This window comes from Pristis pectinata, chromosome 31 (assembly GCF_009764475.1).
Source record: "Pristis pectinata isolate sPriPec2 chromosome 31, sPriPec2.1.pri, whole genome shotgun sequence".
Classification (NCBI taxonomy): Eukaryota; Metazoa; Chordata; class Chondrichthyes; order Rhinopristiformes; family Pristidae; genus Pristis; species Pristis pectinata.
This window is the reverse complement of record NC_067435.1, coordinates 20,082,066-20,103,710: the sequence shown is the minus strand read 5'-3', so window position 1 is coordinate 20,103,710 and position 21,645 is coordinate 20,082,066. Positions and strand designations below refer to the sequence as shown.

The 21,645-nt window shown below is 43.2% G+C and overlaps 1 protein-coding gene across 3 annotated transcripts in view; it reads right to left on the bottom strand.

Moving 5' to 3' along the window:
- map2k7 (mitogen-activated protein kinase kinase 7) overlaps window positions 1-21,645 on the bottom strand; it is a 104,856-nt gene that overhangs the window by 64,160 nt on the left and 19,051 nt on the right. For 2 of the 3 annotated variants that reach the window (XM_052042094.1, XM_052042095.1), the window contains exon 2: window positions 10,869-11,007. In XM_052042094.1, the coding sequence (XP_051898054.1) occupies window positions 10,869-11,007 (139 nt within the window). Of the gene's footprint in view, window positions 1-10,868; window positions 11,008-19,993; window positions 20,042-21,645 lie in introns of all 3 variants that reach the window. The other variant, XM_052042093.1, reaches the window with a different exon arrangement.

The following is a 21,645-nucleotide window of genomic DNA, read 5'->3' as shown; positions in this document are numbered from 1 at the left end:
GAAGGGACTAATCAAAGGTAGTCCAGTGGCTTTGTTAGGAATACGTACTGTCCAAATAGTTGATTGAAATTTTTGAAGTAGTACCAAAATATATTAATGAAGACAGTGCAGTTGATGTAGTCTACATGGACCCTTCAGCCCACAAGGTTCATGCCAACTATCAACCACCCATTTACACCAATCCTATTTAATCACATTTTTTAAAATTCTCTGCACATTCTCAACTATCTCCCCCCCCCCCCCAAGATTATACCACTTACCTACATTCCAGGGGTAATTTACAGTGGCCAATTAACCTACCAACCTGTACGTCTTGAGGATGTGGGAGGAAACCAGAGCACCAGGAGGAAACCCATGAAGTCACAGGGTGAACATGCAAATTCCACACAGATAGCATCCTAGGTCCGGATTGAACCCTCGTCTCTGGTGCTGTAAGCAGTGGCTCTATTAATTGCGCCACCCATAACCTCGCTGCTCTTGCACTCTTTGCCCTGGCTAATGAAGGCAAATGTCCCTTGTGCCTTCTTCGCCACCTTGAGGGATCATTGTTCATCAAGATGCCTCTGTTCCTCAATACTCCCTTGGGGCCTATCATTCATTGTGTATATACTACCTGTATTTGTCTTGCAAAGTGGACGACTCTCACTTCCCAGAATTTAATTCGATCTGCCCACTTTACTAAGTGATCAATATCATCCTATGGCCTATCAACAACACCACCGATTTTCGTGTTATCTGCCTCCACCACCTACTCTGGCAGCTCATTCCAGGTAACCGCGACCATCTGCCTGAAAAACATACCCTCAGATCTTCTTTAAATTTATCCCATCTCACTTTAAACCTATGCCCTCTACTTCCCCAGGAAAAGGACTGTGACTATCTGCCCTCTCTATGACCCTCATAATTTTATAAACCTCTATAAGGTCACCCCTCAGCCTCCCACGTTCCAGTAAGACTGACTGCATCCTCCCTGTCGTGCAGTGACCAGAATTGTACAGAGTTCTCCGAGTGCGGTCTAGCCAATGTTTTGTACAGCTGCAGCATGATGTCCCAATGCTTATATTCAATGCCTCAGCCTATAAAGACAAACATACCAAATGGCTTCTTCACTACCTTATCCATCTGGGTCACCATTTTCAGCGAGTTATGGACTTTTACCCCAAGGTCCCTCTGTACATCAATGCTCCCAAGGTCTGTGCCATTTACTCTGCAAAGTCAAATCCTGGTAGGACACAAAGTGCATTACCTCACACATGTCTCAATTATAGTTAAGTTGCCACCACTCGACTTTCCAGCTGAATTATGTCCTGCTGTATCCTTGGACGACCTTCTTAACTATCTACAACTCTACCAATTTTTGTGTCATCTGCAGCCTTACTAATCCATCCAGCTACATCTTCATCCAAGTCATTTACATAAATGATGAATGACAATGGTCACAGCACCAATCCCTGCAGTACATCATTGGCTACAGATTTCCAGTCAGAAAAACATCCGATGACCACTAACCTCTGCGTCCTATCACCAAACCAACTTTGGATCCACTTTCCAAACATGCCCCAGATTCCTTGTGCCTTAACCTCCTGGACCAGCCAAAACCACGTCAAAAACATTACTAAAATACAGGTGAACCACGTCTACCACGCTGCCTCAATCAATTTTCTAAGTTACCTCCTCAAAAACTCAATCAGATTTGTGATACAAAAATGTGATCATAGCTCCTACATTCATATCCAAACAGTAAGAGCCCCAGCACTGATCCATGTTATACCATTGGTCACAGGCTTCCAATCTCAAACATAACCCACCACCATCACCTGCTGCCTTCTGTTACCAAGTCAATTTTGGATCTAATGTGCCAACTTGCCTTGGATCCCATTTTCTCATGTGGGACCAAGGGGTAAAGACAGGGTAGATAGTCAGAAACTCTCCCCATGGCAGATATATAAAACTAGAGGGGGCGTAACTTTAGAGAAAAGGGGTAACAGCTTTGGAGAGGAATGAAGGAAGAATTTTTTTCACCCAGAGAGTGGTTGGAATCTGGAACTCATTCCCAAGTGGGTGGTAGAGACAGGTGCTCTCACAACACTGAAGCACCTGAATCACCAAGGCAAAGAATATGCAGACCAAGTGCTGGTAAATGGGATTAAGTATAGGTGGGCACTTGATGAATAGTGTGAACATTGGTGCTTCTGAGAGTCTATGAGAAACAGATGTCTATGTGAAACCGGCGAAGCTCTAATAGCGCCCACTACCCACAATGCAGTTCTGCTCGTCACTTGCATTTGCCCAATAATCACATGAATGTGTTGGAATAGGCTGATTTTATACTAACGCTTTTACCACGACGCTCTTTGTTCTTTACCAAATCATAGAATATTTATGACAGCGTGGTTAGGCCTATCATGCCTTTGCCAGTCAAAAAAAGAGCTACCAGCCTGATCCCACCTTCCAGTACTGGGTATGTAGCCTGTCAGGTCATGGCTCCAACAAGGCACCTACCACTCTGTGTAAAAGAAAATTGCCTTGCACATCTCCCTTAAACTTTCCTCCTCTCACCTTAAAGCTATACCTTCTAGTATTTGTTATTTCCTCCCTGGGAAAAAGACTCTACCCTGTCCATACCTCTCATAATTACATAAATTTCTATCAGGTCGCTCCTCAGTCTTTGACGCTCCAGAGAAAACAATCTAAACTGTTGTGGGATAAGGAATGGTGGTGGATTCTCAAACCAAGGGATTCTAGAATGAAAGCATTTATGGTGTAAAGCAGAACACGGGGACATAATTTAGATCTTTAAACAGCAAGGTTGTTACGGACTCAGTGAATGTCCCTTTTAGATAGAGTGGGTGTACGTGTGTGTGTGTGTGTGTGTGTGGCGTGCTTACATCAATAGAAGATAAAGGACGTAATGACGTTGTTGAAGAAGTCAGAAGAAGAAGAGAGAGAGAGAAGGGAGAGAGACACCAGCCTGCTAGTTTTCTCTATCAATGGATGAGAAACAATAAGTGTGTCTGCCACTGAAATCCATGTATGGAAGTTGGAAGTAATCCAGTGGAGTTCACTTTGTTGCTGTCCTGGAGAACGAAACAGGTATTTGTGTGGACGACCACGATTCGGATGCTTTTCGGGGTGAGGAAGTCACTACCAAGTAAACACTGAAGTGTCGTTTGGGTTCCATCGTGGAACATTTGGATTTCGTATTTACTCTCCCTATGTTTCTCTACGTCTACGTCTTATCTTCAGACAACGGTGGTTGTTGAAGAAGCCCTTGCTCATGTTTCACCTTATGGCTTGCGGAACTGAACTTTAAGAACCATTCATGAACTTGGAGTTTGGGACTTTGTCACACACACACACACGAAGAGTTTAGTTTTGGGGTTAACGCTCAAGGTTTAACATTTTTGAATTCTAACATACTAACATTTTTACTTCTATTTTTCGTATTATCATAAGTAGTGATTAATAAAATAGTTTTTAACACTGAATCATGCTCAGTGTGTTTCTTTTGTTGCTGGTTCGTGACAAGGTGCTGAGATAAGAGATCTGCTGGAGGAACTCAGCAGGTCCAGCAAGCATCTGTGAGGGCAGAGGAATTGCTGAGTTCCTCCAGCAGGTTGCTGGTTGCTCCAGATTCCAGCATCTGTAGTCCCTTGTGTCTGCAGAGACCAGAGGGGCTTTTCTGCCAGTTTTTCTCATTCTTCTACAGGAATCCACAATCTCCCCAGCACAGCACCTCCTTGACTTTAGTCTCTACCTCTGTTATCCTACTCAGAGACTATTCACAGAATATTGACATTGCTCGAAAAGTCAGCATTAATTACCCAAACCTTAGAAGTGGAGCAGATCTCGTAGTTAGTGTTTTATCACAGTGCTGTAAGCGATAGAGTCCCAGGATTTTCACTGATGAAACGGTAATACATTTCAAGGTCAGGGAGGTACATGACTCCAAGGGGAATTCGAAGGCGCTGATGAGTTAATGTTCCTAACGCAGATAGTACAGCTCACGACTTTGAGAGCTTCTGTTACTGCAGTACACATGTAAGCAGCACTACTGGTTTAAAATAGGGGATATGACCTTTCTTCTTTCAACAGAAGAGAGGAAGCATGCCCATTGCAACAACTTGGGAGAGTACCAGTTTCGAATTGTAAAAAGTAAGTTTGGAAGAGATGAGAAATTTTTCTTTCCAGAAAGGACCTGATCAGCATCTAGAATGTTTCACAGGAAGGAATGATCAAGGCCAGCATTTACACCCATTGCTACGTAGGAAGGATGGAAAGAATTAGATTAACATCCTCCTTCATGCAAAATGATCTTGTGATCACTGACTACACAACAGGGACCAATGAACCTACCAGCATGCATATCTTTGAGTTGTGGGAGGAAATCAGAGCACTAGGAAGCCCATGTGGTTGCAGGGAGAATGTGCAAACTCTACAGACAGCATGGTGGTCAGGATTGAACCTGCGTCACTAGAGCTGTGAGGCAGTGGCTTTACTAACAGCACCATTAGTCCACCCAAGACTAGTAGTTCAAATTTAAATAAGGGCAATTATGAGAGCATGAAAGTGAACAGGCAAATAAGGTTATGGACTGTCAGTCAAGGTGCAATGGCAGACATGTGAGGGGATCTTTCAGAATCAGAGTATTGATACATTTCAACGAGAAAGGGAAACTTCAAGGGAGGACCCACCAAAAGAAAGCAGATAATTGCACAAAGATGTATGACTGGACAGAATATTAAAAACAAATCAAAGAATAACTAAAAGATTAATAATGAGGAAAAATTAAAGTCTCAGATAAAAGCTAGTCAAAAATATTGTAACAGGAGGCTGGGCTTCTATTTTCCATTCAAGATGGAGATTAAGAGGAATTTCCTCTCTCATTTGGACATCAATCTTTGTTATTTCTATATCCTAGAGATGCAGAGTCACTGAATACATTCAAGGCCAAGACTGACAGACATTTGAACTACAAAGACGTGGGCAGACAGTGGACCAGCCAGAACAATGAATGGCCAAGCAAGCTCGTCTCCACGCCTACGCCAGTTTCCCATGTAAATCAAAATTTGAAAGAACTCCGGAAAATTACAATCACCAGGGAAGTGATACAGTAAAATACCAAAAATCTGCTACCTGACTATTCAGAAATCCAGATGGTTCGGTGTTTTGATTCACCTTTTCAACTTATTGGGGCCCCAGTTCCTGCACCACTCTCCCCAGTCACCAGGGCCTTGGTTCCTACATCCCCTCTATACCCAGCAGAGCCTCAATTCAAATGCCCACCAGGGCCCTGGTTCCCACACTCCCTCTCCGCCCACCGGGGCCCTGGTTCCCACACTCCCTCTCCGCCCACCAGAGCCCTAGTTCCCTCACTCCCTCTCCGCCCACCGGGGCCCTGGTTCCCACACTCCCTCTCCGCTCACCGGGATCCTGGTTCCAAAGGCCCCTTTCAACTTATCTGATTTACTGAAAAATTTGTCACACTATGTAAGAGCTTAAAAAAGTGAATTAAAAGAGTGTTGAGGTATGAATAGAAATAAGCCTACTCCTCCGAATCTTGAGACAATGTCCCCTAGCCTCAGCCACCAGTGGAAACAGCTTTCCTGCCTCTACTTTATCTAACCCTTTCATAATTTTATACGTTTCTATAAGATCCCCTCCCATTCTTCTGAATTCCGGCGAGTATAGTCCCAGGCGACTCAATCTCTCCTCATTGGCTAACCCCCTCATCTCCAGAATCAACCTGGTGAACTTCCTCTGCACCACCTTCAAAGCCAGTATATCTTTCCTCGTAAGGAGACCAGAACTGACAGTACTCCAGGTGTGGCCTCGGCAGTACCCTGTATATCCTCCCAGCATAACTACCCTGCTCTTAAATTCAATCCCTCTAGCAATGAAGGCCAACATTCTATTTGCTTTCTTGATAACCTGCTGCACCTGCAAACCAACCTTTTGCGATACATGCACAAGCACTCCCAAGTCCCTCTGCACAACAGCATGCTGCAAGAAACTACAAGGTGACAGGCTTAACATGTGTTACTGGGAAAATGCTGGGAGCAATTACTAAAGATGTTACATCGAGTATTTGTTAAAATTCAGGGTAATCAAACTAGGTAAACATTGTTTTGTGAAAGGGAAGTCATGCTTCGCTAAGTTATTGGAGTTCTTTGACAAAGTAACAGGCACTGTGGATCAAAGGGAATCAGCATTTAATAAAGTGTTGCAACAAAGATTATTACAGAAAATAGGAGGTAACATGCTGGCATGGACAGAGGATTGGTGGTCAACAGGAAACAGAGTAGGTATGAATGGGTCTTTTAGCAGTTGGCGTTGTACAGGTGGTGTGCCGCAGGGATTGAACAGATGAGCCCTCCGTATACTGGTGGTGAGAAAAGGAAAGGGGACTTGACTGAAACATAAAAGATCCTGATAGGATTCAAAAGAATGGATGCTTCCTCTTGTGGGAAAATCTAGAACCAGGGAGCACTTTAAAAGGGTCACCTGCTTTAGACAGAAATGAGGCTTTTTTTTTCCTTTCAGAGTATCATGTCTTTGGAATTCTCTTCTAATTTGGAAAGAGCAATGGAGGCAGAGTCTTTAAATATCTTTAAGGCAGAAGGAGATGGATTCTGGATAAGCAAAGGAGTGAAAGGTTACCACCGGTAGAGTTGAGGATACAATCAGATTAGCCACAACTTCATTGAATGGTGGAACAGGCTTGAGGGGCCAGGGCCTATTCTTTTTAATTCATGTGTTCCTATAAGACATTTTTACTATTGAGCCCCGGGGCCCAGAGCAAATTTTCAAATTGGATCTGAAACTGGCTCGATAATAGGAGACAGAGGGTGATGGGAGAGGGTTGGTTTTGTGATAGAGATAGAAATACAACAGGGAAACAATCCCTTTGGTCCATCAACAAACATCCATTCATACTAATGCTGCATTAATCCCATCTCCCCACATTCCCATCAACTCCCCCAGATTCTACCACTCGCCTACGCACTGGGAGTAATTTACAGTGGGCTATGAACCTACCAATGCAAACGACTTAGGACAGTGGAACGAAACTGGAGCACATGGTCACAGGGAGAACATGCAAGCTCCACGCAGACAGCATCTGAAGTCAGCATTGAACCTGGGTCCCCGGTGCTGGGAGGCAACAGCTCTATTAGCTGCGCCACTGTGCTGCTAACTGGAAGCCTGTGACCAGTGGTGTACCACAGGGATCAGTGCTGGAACTCTCACTGTTTGGATAATGGTATGGATTGAACACAAGAAGTTCCATCAACAGGTTTGCAGATGACACAAAAATTGGTAGTGTTGTTGATCTACAGGGTGATACTGGTCAGTTGGTAAGATGAGCAGAGCAATGGCAAATGGAATTTAATCCTAGTAAGTACAAGGCTGGTGCTTTGCAAGGGCTAATACGGGAATGTCATACGCATTAAATGATAGGGCCTGAGGATGTATCGAGGAACAGAGAGACCTCCGTAAACTAACTAATTCAAGGATCCCTGGAGGCGGCAGCACAAGTAGATAAGTAGGTGAAAAGGCTTATGAGACAGTTGCCTTCATTAGCCATGGCAGTGAATATAGAAGCAGGAGGGTTATGGCACAACTTACTAATACATTGGTTACGCCACAGCTGGAGTTACAATTCAGCCTCACCACACTACAGAAAAGAAGTGCTTGCATTGGAGAGGGTGCAGAGGAGATTCACCAGGATGTTTCGGTTACGAGGAGAGACTGGTTTGCTTTTCTTGGACTGAAGAGGCTGACAGGGTCCTGACTGAGGTTTACAAAATTATGAGTGGCACAGATAGCATAGATAGTAGGTAAATTTCCCCTGAAGCAGAGATCTCTAGAGAGCATAGATTTAGAGTAAGTGGTAAGAGGTTTGGAAGGAATCTGAGGAAAAACTTTTTTACCCAGAGGGTGGCTGGAATCTGGAACTCACTGTCTGAGTGGATGGTGGAGGCAGAGAAATTTAATGAATATCTAGATGAGCACTTGAGACACCATGGTATGAAAAGTAATGAACCAGGTGCTGGTAAATAGGATTAGTATAGATATGTACCTGATGGTCAGCATGGACATGATGGGCCAAAGGGCCTGTTTCTGTGCTCTATGACTCAATGACCATTTGCCTTCTGAATTGCCTGCTGCATGTTGGCATTCAATGCCTCATGTTGGCATTTAATGATATGTATAAGGTTATGCAGGTTTCTTTGAACACTAACGTCCCACTAACATAGCTCACCACTTTAAGAAAAAAAAATCAGCATTTCTGATTTTTCTTCCAAAGACAACCACATGTATCTCCGCACCGCATTCCATCTGCCACATTGATGCCCATTCACTTAGATTGTGTCTGTCCCCTTGAAGCCTCTTTGCACCCTCATCACTACTCATATTCCCACTTAGTTTTGATTCATCAGCAAACTTGGAAATGTTGTGTTTGGTCTCCTCAGTCAATTTAATTAATTGATTGTGAATAGTTGAGATGTAAGCACCAATTCATGTGGTACCCCACTGGCCGCAGCCTAACAAAGTGAGCATGATCCATTTCCTGCTCTTTGTTTTCTCTCTGCTAACTAACTCTCAACAGGCACATTAACCCCACTTTCATGAGCTCTGACTTTGTTTAGCAACCTCTTGTGTAAGATTTTATAGAAAGCCTTCCAAAAATCCAATATACCATATCCACTGCTTTCTTTTCATCAACTCTACTGGATACATCCTAGGAGAATTCCAATAGATTAGTCAAATATGATTTCCCTTTCATAAATCCATGCTGACTCTGCTCAATCATGTTATTATTTTCTAAGTGTTCTACTACATCTTTCATTAGAAATTACAGCATCTTCCTAATTATCGATGTCAGACTAAAAGTACAATAGTTCAAAATTTTCTCTCTTCTCCTTCCTTAAATAATGGGGCCATTTTTTCTATCCTCCATCCAGCAGGAACCGTTGCAGAATCTACAGAATTTTGGAAGATAATAAACAAAGCATCCACTATCTCCCTAGCCACCCCTTTAAAACTTTGTGATATCGATTGTCAGGTCCTTGGGATTTATCAGACTCATTAGCCCCTCACTAGAGTGGTAGTACTAATAGTAATTTATTTGACTTCCTCGTCTACACTGTATTTCTCAAGTATTTCTCCAGTGAAATTTAGAATCACCTTCAGTGTGCCAAAATAGTCTTTGGTTGTTGGAGGAAAAGGGAGTTTGAAAGTCACAACTTCAAACTTAATAGAAGGTTCATGATCTACTGGGATGCAGTGATTCCTGCCTCCCATATGCTTCTGAGACTTGGATTACCTGCAGTGTGCAGCCAGAGGAAGAACAAACAAATCCAGAGCTGTCTGGATGGTGAAAGAGATAGGGAGGAATAAAACAGACAACAGAGGGCTGTGGTGAGTGGTTGTTCTTCAGGCTGGAGGAAGGTGAATAGTGGCATTCCCCAGGGAACAGTATTGAGACCACCACTTTTTTTTTGATGACCTAGATTAGGGTTCTGAATATCTGAATTTGCAGATGCTACAAAACTTGGCAATATTGTGAACTGTGAGGAGGATAGTGATAGACTGCAACAAGTCCGAGACAGGCTGATGGATTGAGCAGACACTTGGCGAATGAAGTTTAGTGTGGAGGAATGTGACCTAATGCATTTTGGGTGGGAAGAATGACAGGAGGCAATACAGAATGAAAGGGCAGCAGGAACAGAGGGACCTGAGTGTGTGAGTGCACATCATTCAAACTGGCAGGAGATACATGAGACTGCAGATGCTTGAATCTGGAGCAGAAAAACAAACTACTGGAGGAATTCAGCGGGTCAAGCAGCATTTGTGGAGGCAAAGGGATGGGTGACATTTTGGATTAAGACCCTACATCAGGATGGCAGGACAGAGCTTTTCCCAGAGGCACTGAGTATAAAAGCAGTGATGGTCCAGCCTCAACTGGAATATTGTGTTCACTTCTGGTTGTCACATTATAAGAAAGATATGAGGGTATTAAAGAGGGTTCAGAAAAGATTTACAGGCTTATCTTGGGATAAAGCCTATAATTACAAGGATATATTAGATGGAATTGTTTTCTTTGTAGAAGAGAAGGCTGAGAGGAGATTTGATGGAACTATGTAAAATAATGAGGGGTCTAGAGTGGGCAGTGGCTGGCTGTTGCCTTTGGTAGAGGGGTTGAGGACTAGAGGTCACAGGTACAAAGGGGAAGAGAATTAATAGTAATGTGAGGAAAATCATTTTTAATCAGCATGTATTTGGAATCTGGAATGCATGGTCTGCAGAAGTGGTGGAGGGAGGTTCCATTGTGGTCTTCAAGAGGGAATTGGATAAACTCATGCTGCAAAAAAGTTGCAAGGCTACTGAGAAAGGGCCAGGGATGGAATTAGTGAGTTGCTCTGCTACTGAGCCAGAACAGATAGTGAACTGAATGGCCGTCTCTGTGCTAGCACCATTCCATGGAGCAATGATAAAGGAGGGTGTAAAATCAACGTAACACAAAATGAGAAAGGAGTGGGAGAGTTGAGTACAGTTTTATGTTTCAGGAAGAAAGTTAAGCAAATGATCAAAGTTTTTCTTCTGAGGAAAGAAATATGCTTTACTCAGTGTGAATTCATGAAACATATTGTTATTGTTTAAAGCTCTTAGTTCACAGCCAGGTCTCAAGATTGAGTAAACGCTCTTCGGCTATCAGTCTTAGCCCAATACTGTGAAATAACCCAAATGTAAAACTCCCTGGATTGGACACCACCTTCAATTTGAGCTCAGCTGCATTACAAGATTTAAATAGGTAAATAGTACTGCTGCTTTACACTAGAGTGTAAGATACAGCCTTTTCTTACCTTTCCATGCTCTTCTGCAGCGGAGGTTGTGGGAGGCTGAGCATGTGCCGAGGGCGTGAAGGGGGCGGGTGGTGTTGTGGTGAGGTTTCTGATGAAGATGACCGGCTGCCTGCATCTTTTGCTAATGGAAGCTGAAGAGCTGAAAACAAGGAAATGCTACTATTACATTGAACACCAACACCTTTCCGTCACAGACCCTGCCGACATTGAAACCCCGACCACTTAGTCACCTCCAGAGCCCTATCTGGCCAGTGGGCACATCCAAGCTACAGAAAGTCCAGAAATTTAGCACAAGCAACTATAACCAGTGATTAGAAGCCAAGAGTCAGGACCAGACCAACAGAACACAGAGCAAAAGCCTGTAAATGAGCCAGTTTGCAATCAAGACATATTATCAATGGAGGGAAAGGGGTGGAGAAAATGAAAATTGGTCTCTTCCCACAATAACCTAACAAGTTGGAAGAAGCCACCCTTGGCTACTCTCACCCATCTCCCAGGAATTAATTACAAAGACGCATTGCCAGATTCTCAAGAAGTTAATCTGTTTTTCTCCTGGAGGACAATGAAGGGAGGGGGGAATCAATAATGGGGATGCCAACCACACAGTGGCTGAAGATTCCAGAGTACAACTGCAATTTCACAGTTTTATGATAGCCATAGATTTAGATTCATTGGGTTATACAGCATGGAAACAGGCCCTTCGGCCCAACTCATCCATGCCAACCGAGGTGCCTACCTCAGCTAGTCCCATTTGTCTGCATTTGGCCCATATCCCTCTAAACTTTTCCCATTCACATACTTGTCCAAATGTCTTTTAAAGATTTTAATTATACCCACCTCTACCACTTTCTCTGGCAGCTCGTTCCAAATATTCACCACTCACCTTAAACCTATGTCCTTTAGACTTCCTCCCCTACAAGGTGGAGACTGTGACCATCCACCTTATCTATACCCCTCATGATTTTATAAACATCTATAACGTCACCCCTCAGCTTCCTTCTCTCAGGGAGAACAGTCTCAGCCTATTCAATCTCCCCTTATAACTGAGTTCAGTTGAGATTACTAGGGAGAAGGTGCTAGGAAAACTAAAGGGGCTTAAGACTGATAAGTCTCCCGGACCAAATGAGGTGCATCCCCGGGTTCTGAAGGAGATGGCTGTAGAGATAGCGGAGGCATTGGCGATTATTTTCCAGGAATCGATAGATTCTGGCATGGTTCCGGAGGACTGGAGGGTAGCGAATGTAGTTCCGTTGTATAAGAAAGGTGGGAGGCAGCACAAAGGAAATTACAGACCTATTAGTCTGATGTCAGTGGTGGGAAAATTATTGGAATCTATCCTCAAGGAGGAGGTTACCGAATACCTAGAGGCGCAAGGCAAGATTGGACCTAGTCAACATGGTTTTGTGAAGGGGAGGTCCTGTCTGACCAACCTATTGGAGTTTTTTGAAGAAATCACAGGTAGGGTGGATAAGGGAGAGGTGGTAGACGTTGTGTATTTAGACTTTCAAAAGGCCTTCGATAAGGTGCCTCACAAGAGACTGATTAATAAGATGAGAGGTCATGGAATTATGGGTAGGATAGCAGAATGGGTGGAGCAGTGGCTGGTTGGCAGGAAGCAAAGGGTGGAAATAAAAGGATCTCGTTCTGGTTGGCTACCGGTTACTAGTGGTGTGCCGCAGGGGTCGGTGTTGGGGCCGCTCCTTTTTACCTTGTACATCAATGATTTGGATGATGGAATAAATGGTTGTGTGGCTAAGTTTGCAGATGACACCAAGATAAGTGGAGGAGTAGGGAGCATAGAGGAAATAGAAAGGATGCAGAGGGACCTAGACAGTTTAGGAGAATGGGCAAGGAAATGGCAGATGAGATTCAATGTTGAGAAATGTGCAGTTGTACACTTTGGAAGCAGAAATAAGCGGGTAGATTATTATCTAGAAGGAGAGAAGATTGAAAGTACAGTAGTACAAAGGGACTTGGGGGTACTCGTACAAGATACCTTAAAAGTTAACCACCAGGTTGGATTGGTGGTTAAGAAAGCGAATGCTATGTTGGCATTCATCTCGAGAGGTATAGTGTATAAAAGTAAGGAAGTGTTGATGAGGCTCTACGGGGCGCTAGTGAGGCCTCATTTGGAATACTGAGCGCAGTTTTGGGCCCCACATCTTAGGAAGGATGTGCTGACGTTGGAGAGGGTTCAGAGGAGATTTACGAGAATGATTCCGGGAATGAAAGGGCTTACGTATGATGAGCGTTTGTCGGCTCTTGGACTGTACTCGCTGGAGTACAGAAGGATGAGAGGGGACCTCGTAGCGACATTTAAAATGTTGACAGGAAAGGATAGAGTAGATGTGGCTAGGCTGTTTCCCTTGGTGGGCGAGTCCAGGACCAGAGGGCACAATCTTAGAATTAGAGGGTACAGTTTCAAGACAGAGATGAGGAGAAATTTCTTTACCCAGAGGGTGGTGAAATTGTGGAACTCCTTGCCACGCACAGCAGTGGAGGCCAGATCAGTGGAGGTGTTCAAGGAGGAGATAGACAGATATCTAAATAGTCAGGGTATCAAGGGATATGGGGATAAGGCTGGAAAATGGGATTAGAATAGTTTTCTTTCCCCCACCCCATTTCTTTTTCCCTTTTCCTTGGAGCAGACTCGATGGGCCGAATGGCCTACTTCTGCTCCCTTGTCTTGTGATCTTGTGAGCCCTCCAGTCCAGGCAACATTCTTGTGAATCTTTTCTGTACCCTCTACAGCTTAATCACATCCTTCCTGAAGTGCGGCAACCAGAACTGCACGCAATGCTCCAAGTGTGGCCTAACCAATGATTTGTTCAACTGTAACATAACGTCCCGACTCCTGTACTCAGTGCCACGGCTGATGAAGGCAAGCATGCCAAATGCCTTCTTCGCCACTCTGTCTACCTGTGTTACCACTTTCAGGAACAATGTACTTGTACCCTAAGGCATCACTATTCAACAACACTCCCCAGGGCCCTGCCATTCACTGTGTCCAGCGTGGGTCCTATATGAGAGATGGATGGCTGATTAGAGCCACCATTTATTCCTTGTATTGGAATTGGAAAAATGAAGACATTTCTAAACTAATTGGGTAACTTTTCCAAAGAGCCGTTGGGCACAGACATGACGGGCCTAAGGTCTCCTTCTGTATGATATAATTCTACTTCCATTGCTTCACCCTTCCTGTTGTTGAGTTGATCTTAGTGCAGGGTTCTAGTCTTTGTGTTTGGGAATTAATGGCATCTTGTGGACAGCTTTGTGACTCTAGAGTACCTCCTGGGGACCTTAACTGCAACTTTGACAACAGTTCCCTAACTATTCATTTCACTGTTTGATCATCTAGAGCTCCTAAGATCAACTGTAGGTTTCCACATTCCCACTCCCTATACATCCTAGCATCATCCTCAACTGAGATAAGCCCTGTTCTCTACCACAACACATAGTATTTCACCTAGGTTGGGTAGAGGAGGCAAATTTTAACAAAAATCTCTACTAACAAACAGAGTGAGGCATTAAACAGATTTCTTCTCAAATAATCTAATTTTAACAATATGACCTATGTGGGAATTCACTGGTAAGTGAGTAGATATTAGACTGAAAGTTGAGATTTGATACTTAGAATTTAAAGGACTGTATAAAGAACTACAAAGTTGGTCAACATCTCCCCAGTAGTGTCAAATAACAGTTAAACAGTTTAAGAGTTGATCTAATTAGGGAGGATTAGGGAGTAGTTATTGTAAGAGAGAGTGCTGAGCCATCACTTGCAACTTGGGTGTGCATCAAAACAAAATTAACAGTTTCTGCACAAGATGGCTGCACAGTAGGATTTTAAATGTAAGGCAGCTTAAACACTAGTGCAAACCTGAGATTGTGGAGACTCTGAAGAAGGGGAAGGAAATGCCAAACTTATCTCCAAAACCTCGTGTGATGGGTGTACACATAAGGCAGTGAGCATGTGAGAAAACTGTATGGAATTTAAGAGCTGATTGCAAGTGAGAGCATTTAATTAAAAAAAATGAACCTATACCCAGAAGGAAAACAGAAGTGATATGGATTAAGATATGGTATAGCAGGTTGCGTGTCTCTCTGTGGAATGTGGGACTTTCTTGAAAGTGAGATTGTTCAGTTGCTTCCAGTTCAGAGGTACTGATATATGGTGTGAGTTGGAGACACCATCAGATAGGGTTTGGGAGGAGTCCATGGGCAATTTGCTCCAAACTTCTGTCAGACCTTGGAGAGAGGAACAGGATCTGATTGATGTCCAGAATAAGGGGAAACCAAACAAGATGGAGAATCAGGAGCACCAATAGTTGATTCTGAACTGATCCTATCTAAAACATAAAATGTACATTGCCTGTAAGGATATGGGATTGTTGAAAAGATTAGCAAAGTGCTGATCAGGGGGCAGAGTGGAGGGGTGGAATTACTGTGGAAATTATGGGTGATTCTATAGTTAAAGGGTCAAACAGTATTCCTGCAAGGAGGATCAAGAATCCCATTGCCAAACCAGTGAGAGGAACACCTGAAATGGCTTGAGAGGAGGGGGAGAATCTGTACCTGTATAGGAAAGAGTAAACAAAGGGTCTACTCTCTAGAGTACTGGGTGCTAGGAGCTAAAATAAAGAATAGGACCTCAATGTCTAGAAGCATGCAAATTGGCAGAGGGTTCCACTTGTTGGGACATTTTGAAACAGAAAGGAATTGTACTTTTGGGTCGAGCTCATCCTATCTGTCTAGGACTAGGGTTTTAACCAATAGTATAACAGAAGTGTTACAAGGACCTTAATAAGTGAATAGGGGAGAGACCTTGGGGGAAGATTAGTACATGGAACTACAATGTTGTAACTATTACAATGACTTGATGAAGAGAAGGGCAGGACTGGCGGCTTAATGTTCCAGGATTCAGATGTTTCAGACATGGGATGTAAAAGAGGTGGGGGAGTTGCATTACTGATCAGGGAGAATGTCACAGCTGCACTTAGAGAGGGCATCCTGGAGGGCTCATCCACTGAGGCAATGTGGGTAAAGCTCAAGTATAACAAAGGTGCAACCACCACTACTGCTCTCCCAACAGCCTGCAGGAGAAAGAGGAACAGATATGTAGGCAGACTGTGGAAAGATGTAAAAGCAACAGGGTAGTTGTTGTGGGTGACTTTAATTTCCCCAATAATGACTGGGACTTCCTTAGTGCCAGTGGCTTAGATGGGGCAGAATTTCTTCAGTGCATTCAAGGTGATTTCTTGAAACAGCACATGGATAGTCCAAATAAAGGAGGGACCATACTGGACCTTGTTTTGGCAAATAGGCTTGGCAGAATTTCTTAGGTGTGTATAGGAGGAATTCTTGACACAGGAAAGGGGCCATACTTGACCTTGATTTGGGAAATGAACCTGGCTAGGTGATTGGAGTAGGAGAGCATTTTGGGAACCGCGATCATAACTCCATAAGTTTTCAGATAAGGGCAAGACTGAACCTCAAGGAAAATGCTAAATTGGGGAAAGGCTAATGACAACAGTATTAGGCAGGAGCTGGGGAGAGTAGATTGGGAGCAGCTGTTATCGGGCATCGACATCTGACATGTGGGGGTCGTTTAAAGGCCAGCTGGTCAGAATCCACGACAAATATGTTCCTATGAGGAAGGCAAGAATGGCAAAGTTCGGGTACCTTGGATGATGAGAGATATTGTAAATTTAGTTGAAAAGAAAAAGTAAGCATATGTAAGGTTTAGGAAGCTGAAATCGTACAAGGCCTTTGAGGAACCAGGAGAAAACTTAAACAGGGAATCAGGAGGGCTAAAAGGGGACATGAAATGTCCTTGGTGAGTAGGATTACAGAGGCATTTTATACATTCACTAGGAAGGTCACTAGGAAGAGGGAAGGACCACTCAAGGAGGGAATTTATTCCTGGAGCAAGAGGAAATGGGCAAGGTACTTCACCAAGGTTAGTGAGATCAGGGAGGGGTCTGCTGATATTCTAGGGCAGGTTGATGTCAAGGAGGAAAAGCATTAAGGTGGATAAGTCCCCAGTGGTGGGATCTCTATTGTTTGTGATATATGTAAATGACCTGTACGAAAATGTAGGGCTTATTAGTAAGTTTGCAGATGATAAGAAAATTGGCAGAGCTTTGGATCATGAGGAAGGTTGTCAAAGGATACAGCAGGATACAGACCAGATGGAAATGTGGGCAAAGAAGTGGCAAATAGAGTTTAATCTGGACAAGTGTGAAGAGTTGCACTTTGAGAGCTCAAATGTAACAGGAAAGTATACAGTTAATGGCAGGAACCTTACGAGTATTGATGTACAGAGGAATCTTGGGATAAAAGTCCACAAGACCCCTGAAAGACAACTACTTGCAACACAAATAGATATGGTGATAAAGAAGGCATGCAGCATATATATTTGCCTTCATCAGTCAGGGTGCTAAGTATAAGAGTCAGGATGTCATGCTGAGCTGTATATAAAACTTTGGTTAGGCCACATTCGGAGTATTGTGTGCAGTACTGCTTGCTGCATTACAGGAAGGATGTGGAGGCTTTGGAGAGGGTGCAGAAGAGGTTCACCAGAATGTTGCCCAAATTAGAGAGAGTATTAGCTATAAGGAGAAGTCAGACAAACTCGGATTGTTTTCTCTGGAGCATCGGAGGCTGATGGGCGACTTGATTGAAATATATAAAATTATGAGAGGCTTAGGTAGGGTAGAAAGAGTCCTTTACCTAGGGTGGAAACATCAAATACTAGAGGGCAGGGCTTTAAGGTATGAGGGGGAGAGTTTAAAGAAGATCTACGTGGCAAGATTTTTCTTACACAGAGAGGTAGGTGCCTGGAATGTGCTGCCAGGTATGGTGGTGAAAGAGGCATTTGGACAGGCACAGGAACAGGCAGGGAATGGAGAGATATAGACCATGTGCAGGCAGATGTGCAGTTTAATTTGGCATCATGGTTGGCGCAAACATTGTGGGCCAAAAGGCCCTGTTCCTGTGCTAAGCTGTTCTATGTTCTTAAGACAGTACTAGCAATAGCTCTAACAGAATAACAGGGAAAAAAGTATTCACCTTTTGCTTCAGATATCAATTAAACAAGTGACATGGACACACCAGTGAAGTGACTGAGGGCAGGAGGGTCACAAAGGGCAAGGGGAAAAAAGAGGTACAAGTATGTTGGGAGTGGGGCTGAAGGTGACAGAGAGCGCAAATGGGAGATGAAGGCTACACGGTTAATGAGGGACAAGGGGATGGTTGTAAGAATCAAAAAAATGAAGGTGGGGGCAAAGGAAGACAGGAGTTCAGTCACAGAAGTAGAAGGAGGTGAGACAGTGAAGTCTTTCCCCTTCCCTGCTCACCTATCTTTTACTGTGACTATTCTATAACATAACTCTCTCTCAGGGCCCAGCTCACCCCTGGCAATGCGTCCATAAGCTCCAAATCCCCTGTCAGCCACAACCGCCAAAGCTCATCAACAATATTCAGCATTTCTAGCAGACAAAGAGAACTCAAGAGAGCACCGAGTAGTGAGGAAGAGTGAAAGTAAGCCCATGCTATAAAATAGTTAAATAAAGAGGTCAAGATTGTGGCATTTGCAGCATCTACAACTAATATCAACAATGTGGAAAATATTAAACTCATTTGATTATTTCTACATTTACAAGCCATTCTCTATAAGGGGTTTCATTTCTCAGTCCCTCTCCCCAAGGGGTTTGGGGGGGGGGGGGGGGTCACCAAGTGCCCCAAGACAGCAGCAGTTTTCCAAACTACTCAATTTTTTGTGCAGATTCATTGATATTCATGAACATTATAATGCTTGGAATGGGGGTGACCATAGCAGTGGGGGAAATGATACCACAAAGTCTTGCAGGTTTATAATAACTTTACAATATACACACATACAAACCAGGATAAGTCTTCACCAACATCCTCTGAAATGTAAAAGCTGAAAAGAAAATTGTTTTGAATGTGAATAAAATTGGACAAATTTATGATTTATTTTCTATTTTCTAGTGCTTGTGAAAACGGATAAGAACCACATAGGCAATATTAGCAGGATCTCTTTTGATTCGGATGGGAACCCAGAGCCAGTCTTTGAGCCAATTAAGTACTTTTAAGAGATAAATGTTGACCAGGTCACCAAAGCGAACACCCCTACTCTTCTTCCAACAGTGATATAGGGTATTTACTTTCACTTTATGAAGCAGATAAGGCGGGAATTCAATGTTCCAACTGAAAAGTGGTACTTCCGACACTGCAGCACTCACACAGTACCACATTGGACTTTCAGCCTAGCTTTTTTTGCCCATATCTATGCAGCTGGTTTTGAACCCACAATCCTGTGGCTCAATGGCAAGGTGCCAGCAGCTGAGTCATGGCTCATGCCAATACATGAAATTCACCTAAATATAGACAGTTTTTCACAGGGGAATGGCGAGATTATAATTAACGCATGATAGATAAATATTAAGGTGGCTGCTTTTTGACAAATTAAATAATAGGGAGGAAATAAAAATAAGGCAAACAAGGTTGAGAAAGAATGCCACTCCACAGATGCATAATTTCCACTGCCACCCCTCAGATTTAGCACCTAGAAAATAGAATATTCATTCATAAATTTGGACACATAAACATTTCTTTGCATTGTGAAGACAGAAGTATAACAGTGCCATTCTATCTCTGTCATGCTAAAGGATAAATTCCAAGACTGCATGCTGTGGTCATGCACAAAAGCAGCCATTTCAATAAGAACTACAAGTAACATGCATCAGCCAGAGATTGGTCTCCCAGTGTCTGCTTAAGTGGTGAGTAAAAAAATACTGTGAGAATATGAGTAAAGGTTCAGGTAAACTAGAAGGCAAAAAGTTACTACAGCAAAAGAGACAAAAATAAGCAATGAAGGAAGGAATGGAACAATAAAAACAAAAGAGATGGCAAAAATGAATGGATATGAAATAGATGAAAAAAAGAAATGGAAGAAAAAATGTTGAAAAAGCTGCAGGAAGGAGAAAGAATTTCAAGAGCATGGAAAGCACAACAACATGGAGACTAGAAATATAGACCAGCAAGTGGCAAAAGGGAGGAGAGAAAGTTAAGTAGGTGCGTATGATAAATAAGAGATTTGGTACCTGCTCGTTGGGATGGGGCAGGAGCAGGGCTTAGAGTGATCACTATAACTGGATCAGGAAAAGGAAAAGCGGATAAATCATAATGTATCAAAACTCTGGCATAAACACAAAACTATTATTAACGGGTAAATTAAATTCATACAGGAATGAATTCAACAAAGAAACACAAGAATTGAGTGACGGCAGAAGGTAATGGGGTGGATTCACAGCACTGAAGTCCCTGAACCAAACAGGACTGAACCTCATAGCAGGACCCTCCTACAGTATAGAAAACCAGATGTACAGAGATCAGGTCCCAGCAACATGTCATGGATGGACAACCTACTCAGCCCAACATACTAGAGATCTCAAATACTGTATCTCACCCGCTAATGCTCAGATTCTGAAAAGCAACCCCGTAACTACTGATCAATTGCTATAGTTATAGAATATCAAGCATTTTAAATACAATACAATGTACTCACATATTTGATAAACCTTTAAATATTTTCTCTTCCAAAAGATCAGGAATAAATATCCATGTGTTCACTTACTGTGCAGGTTTAGAACTTGGAGCACTTCAAAAATACTGCATGATTTCTTTAAAACCTGATTACTTCTTTGAATACAAATAGACATATTTGCATTTAGCTTGCCCTTTGATGTTCTCTATTTGCATGTTTTAAATACAAAAGAGGAAGAAACAGGAAGAACGTGGTATATAATGGATCAGGTTAGCTACACTTATGGGATGCTCATTGTGACTTACTGGCAGTAAACAGGCCTCTCCATAATATCAACACTACGTATATGCACGCACGCATATACACACAGATCTCTGTGGCTTAGAATTCACTTCCAGGATTAGTTGTTAAGAAAGAAATTATGGCTTAGAAACTGGGTGTAATTGGGTGGCACGGGCTCAATGGGCCGGAAGGGCCTGTTACCATGCTGTATAAATAAAGTTTTAAACGTTTTTAAACTGAAGTGCGTATCGCTATATTTTTGAGCTGCATGATTCAGTTTCAATTTAAAAATTCCTAAGTGAAAATCATGGACTTACAAGGAATTCCACCACAAATTTCCTCCCACAGGGAAGGGAAAGCCTGCCCATGTGTTGACTTCCAGTAATGAGTGATAAAGGCCCATATGCTGTATTGTGGAGGGCCGTGGCTGTCACGTGACAGCGCTGCCCATTATCTGGTCGAAAGACACACCACTGTCAATCAAGGTTTGGCTCCACCCCACATCAGTGCACACCTTACCATTGGTCCCTTTAAGCACCTTTGTACTTCGCCTCAGGCCATTGGCTTTTTTGAACTACCTGGGCTGGACCCCCCAGCCCTCCAGCACTATAAAGAGTGCCCCATGTGCCTGGTTCGTTCTCTTTGATTGCTCTGAGGGATTCATCCTAGTTCATCCCAGCACAAGGAACCGTGGAATGGCACTTGAGAGACTGTTGCTAAGGTGTGCACTTCAACAGGGTTAGGAGCGTTCTAAGTTAGTATCCCTGGTAGCACAGAGCCGAGCCTGCACTGAGTCAAGGGGTGGCGGGTACTGTATTGCTTTTCCTTGATTGTCTGAACCCAGTTCGTTGAGGGTGCATGTATTTTACCCTTGTTGTGATTTTCCCACGCTTGCTATCACCGGTGCGCGTGTGTGTGTTGCCCCCA